Source organism: Mus caroli, chromosome 8, assembly GCF_900094665.2.
Source record: "Mus caroli chromosome 8, CAROLI_EIJ_v1.1, whole genome shotgun sequence".
Lineage (NCBI taxonomy): Eukaryota > Metazoa > Chordata > Mammalia > Rodentia > Muridae > Mus > Mus caroli.
The window spans coordinates 9,018,724-9,020,111 of NC_034577.1; the positions used below are offsets into that span (position 1 = coordinate 9,018,724).

The following is a 1,388-nucleotide window of genomic DNA, read 5'->3' on the forward strand; positions in this document are numbered from 1 at the left end:
ATCTGGCATCTGACTTCCTAGTTATAGGGGTAACAAGTCACAGCTGCCCCACTGACCAGGCTTGTCCTCTGGCCATGTCTGTCTTTGTCTCTGGTCATTCAACCGAGTCACAGCTTGGAGAGATGTGGCTATATGCCTGGATCCTATTCAGACCCTTGGTTAAGTGTTAAGCTGGTGTCATGGTCACGTGGCCAGAATTCCCAACAGTTAAGTCACAACATGTGTTAAGTCCCTGGGGCTCTGTGTTTTTATAGATGCTGGAAGAGCTAGAATATTCTTCTTGTTCTCTGAGGCTGCCATCTACCAAGAAAGCCTCACACACCNTCAGCTCCCTACAGTGCCTCACAAGAAAACAAACCTCATACCGGGCAGGACCCCACTTCACTTCTTAGCCATGTTCTCACAGGGTTAACATACACTCTAATNGGGAAGGAACCCAGGTCAGTGCCCTGTGGTGATGTCACAGGTCCCCCACATTCCACGTATCCAGGAGTCCAAGGCTGGGGAAGCTGAAGACCTTCCAGGGAAGGGCCTCCTCCTGTAACTGGAGGGACCATGACAGCGAATAGAGGAGCCAGGACCTTCTTATCTGTCTTCCTGCTGTGCTGCTGGCAAGGCGCTGAGCTGCAGCCGATCACGACAACTTCAGGTAGGTTCTGTGGACAGAAAGCTCCAGCCTGGAAGCTGTAGAGGAAGCACTCTTCTTTGTGCTTCCTTCGCTGGAACTTGGGGAGTGGNGANAAGGGAAAGTCCATCTTTGAAGGTGTCTCACACAGGAATGCCAGGGAGCAGCTTCATACATCGTGCACATAAGTTTTCTATTAACTTAATGGGAATGTTCTAACGCGTCCCAAGGTAGAGGAATAGTGTCACAAACCTCCATTTGTCCCTCTTCCGTTTTTATGACTGCATGTTTCCCAACTTGTTTTGATGCCTACAAATGTGTGCATGCACCACACACATATATATAAAGACACACACATATAGACAGGTACAAATACACACATTGATATCTGCTCAAACACATACACATCCTTTTGTGTAACATTTAGCACTGCCCCAATGTCTTGCTACTCTCTGTGAAGTGAATAAAGCATATTTTTATATGCCTGTTCTTCTTACACTAACAGCATTAACACTAATCCTTTATTGCTTTTAACACCAGTGAAAGATACAGTGCTCCTGATGCTTGTTAATGATGGCCAGGTAGCCAGATATGCATGTGTACATCTCTAATGCCAGCACTGGGAGGCAGAGGTAGAGGCAGGTAGACCTCTGTAAGTTGGAGGCCAGCTGGGGCTACATTAATCAGAGAAACCCAAGTTCAGGACACAATCTAGATTCATGGTCAATGAGAGAGAGAGAGAGAGAGAGAGAGAGAGGAAGGA

The 1,388-nt window shown here is 47.2% G+C and overlaps 1 protein-coding gene across 1 annotated transcript in view; it reads left to right on the forward strand.

Annotated features, from left to right (window-relative positions):
• The first annotated feature begins 507 nt into the window (after positions 1–507).
• The window catches only part of Spaca7 (sperm acrosome associated 7), a 25,263-nt gene continuing 24,382 nt past the window's right edge, over positions 508–1,388 (forward strand). The window contains exon 1 of the mRNA XM_021170141.1: positions 508–649. Within this exon, the coding sequence (XP_021025800.1) occupies positions 556–649 (94 nt within the window). The 5' untranslated portion in view covers positions 508–555. The remainder of the gene's footprint in view (positions 650–1,388) is intronic.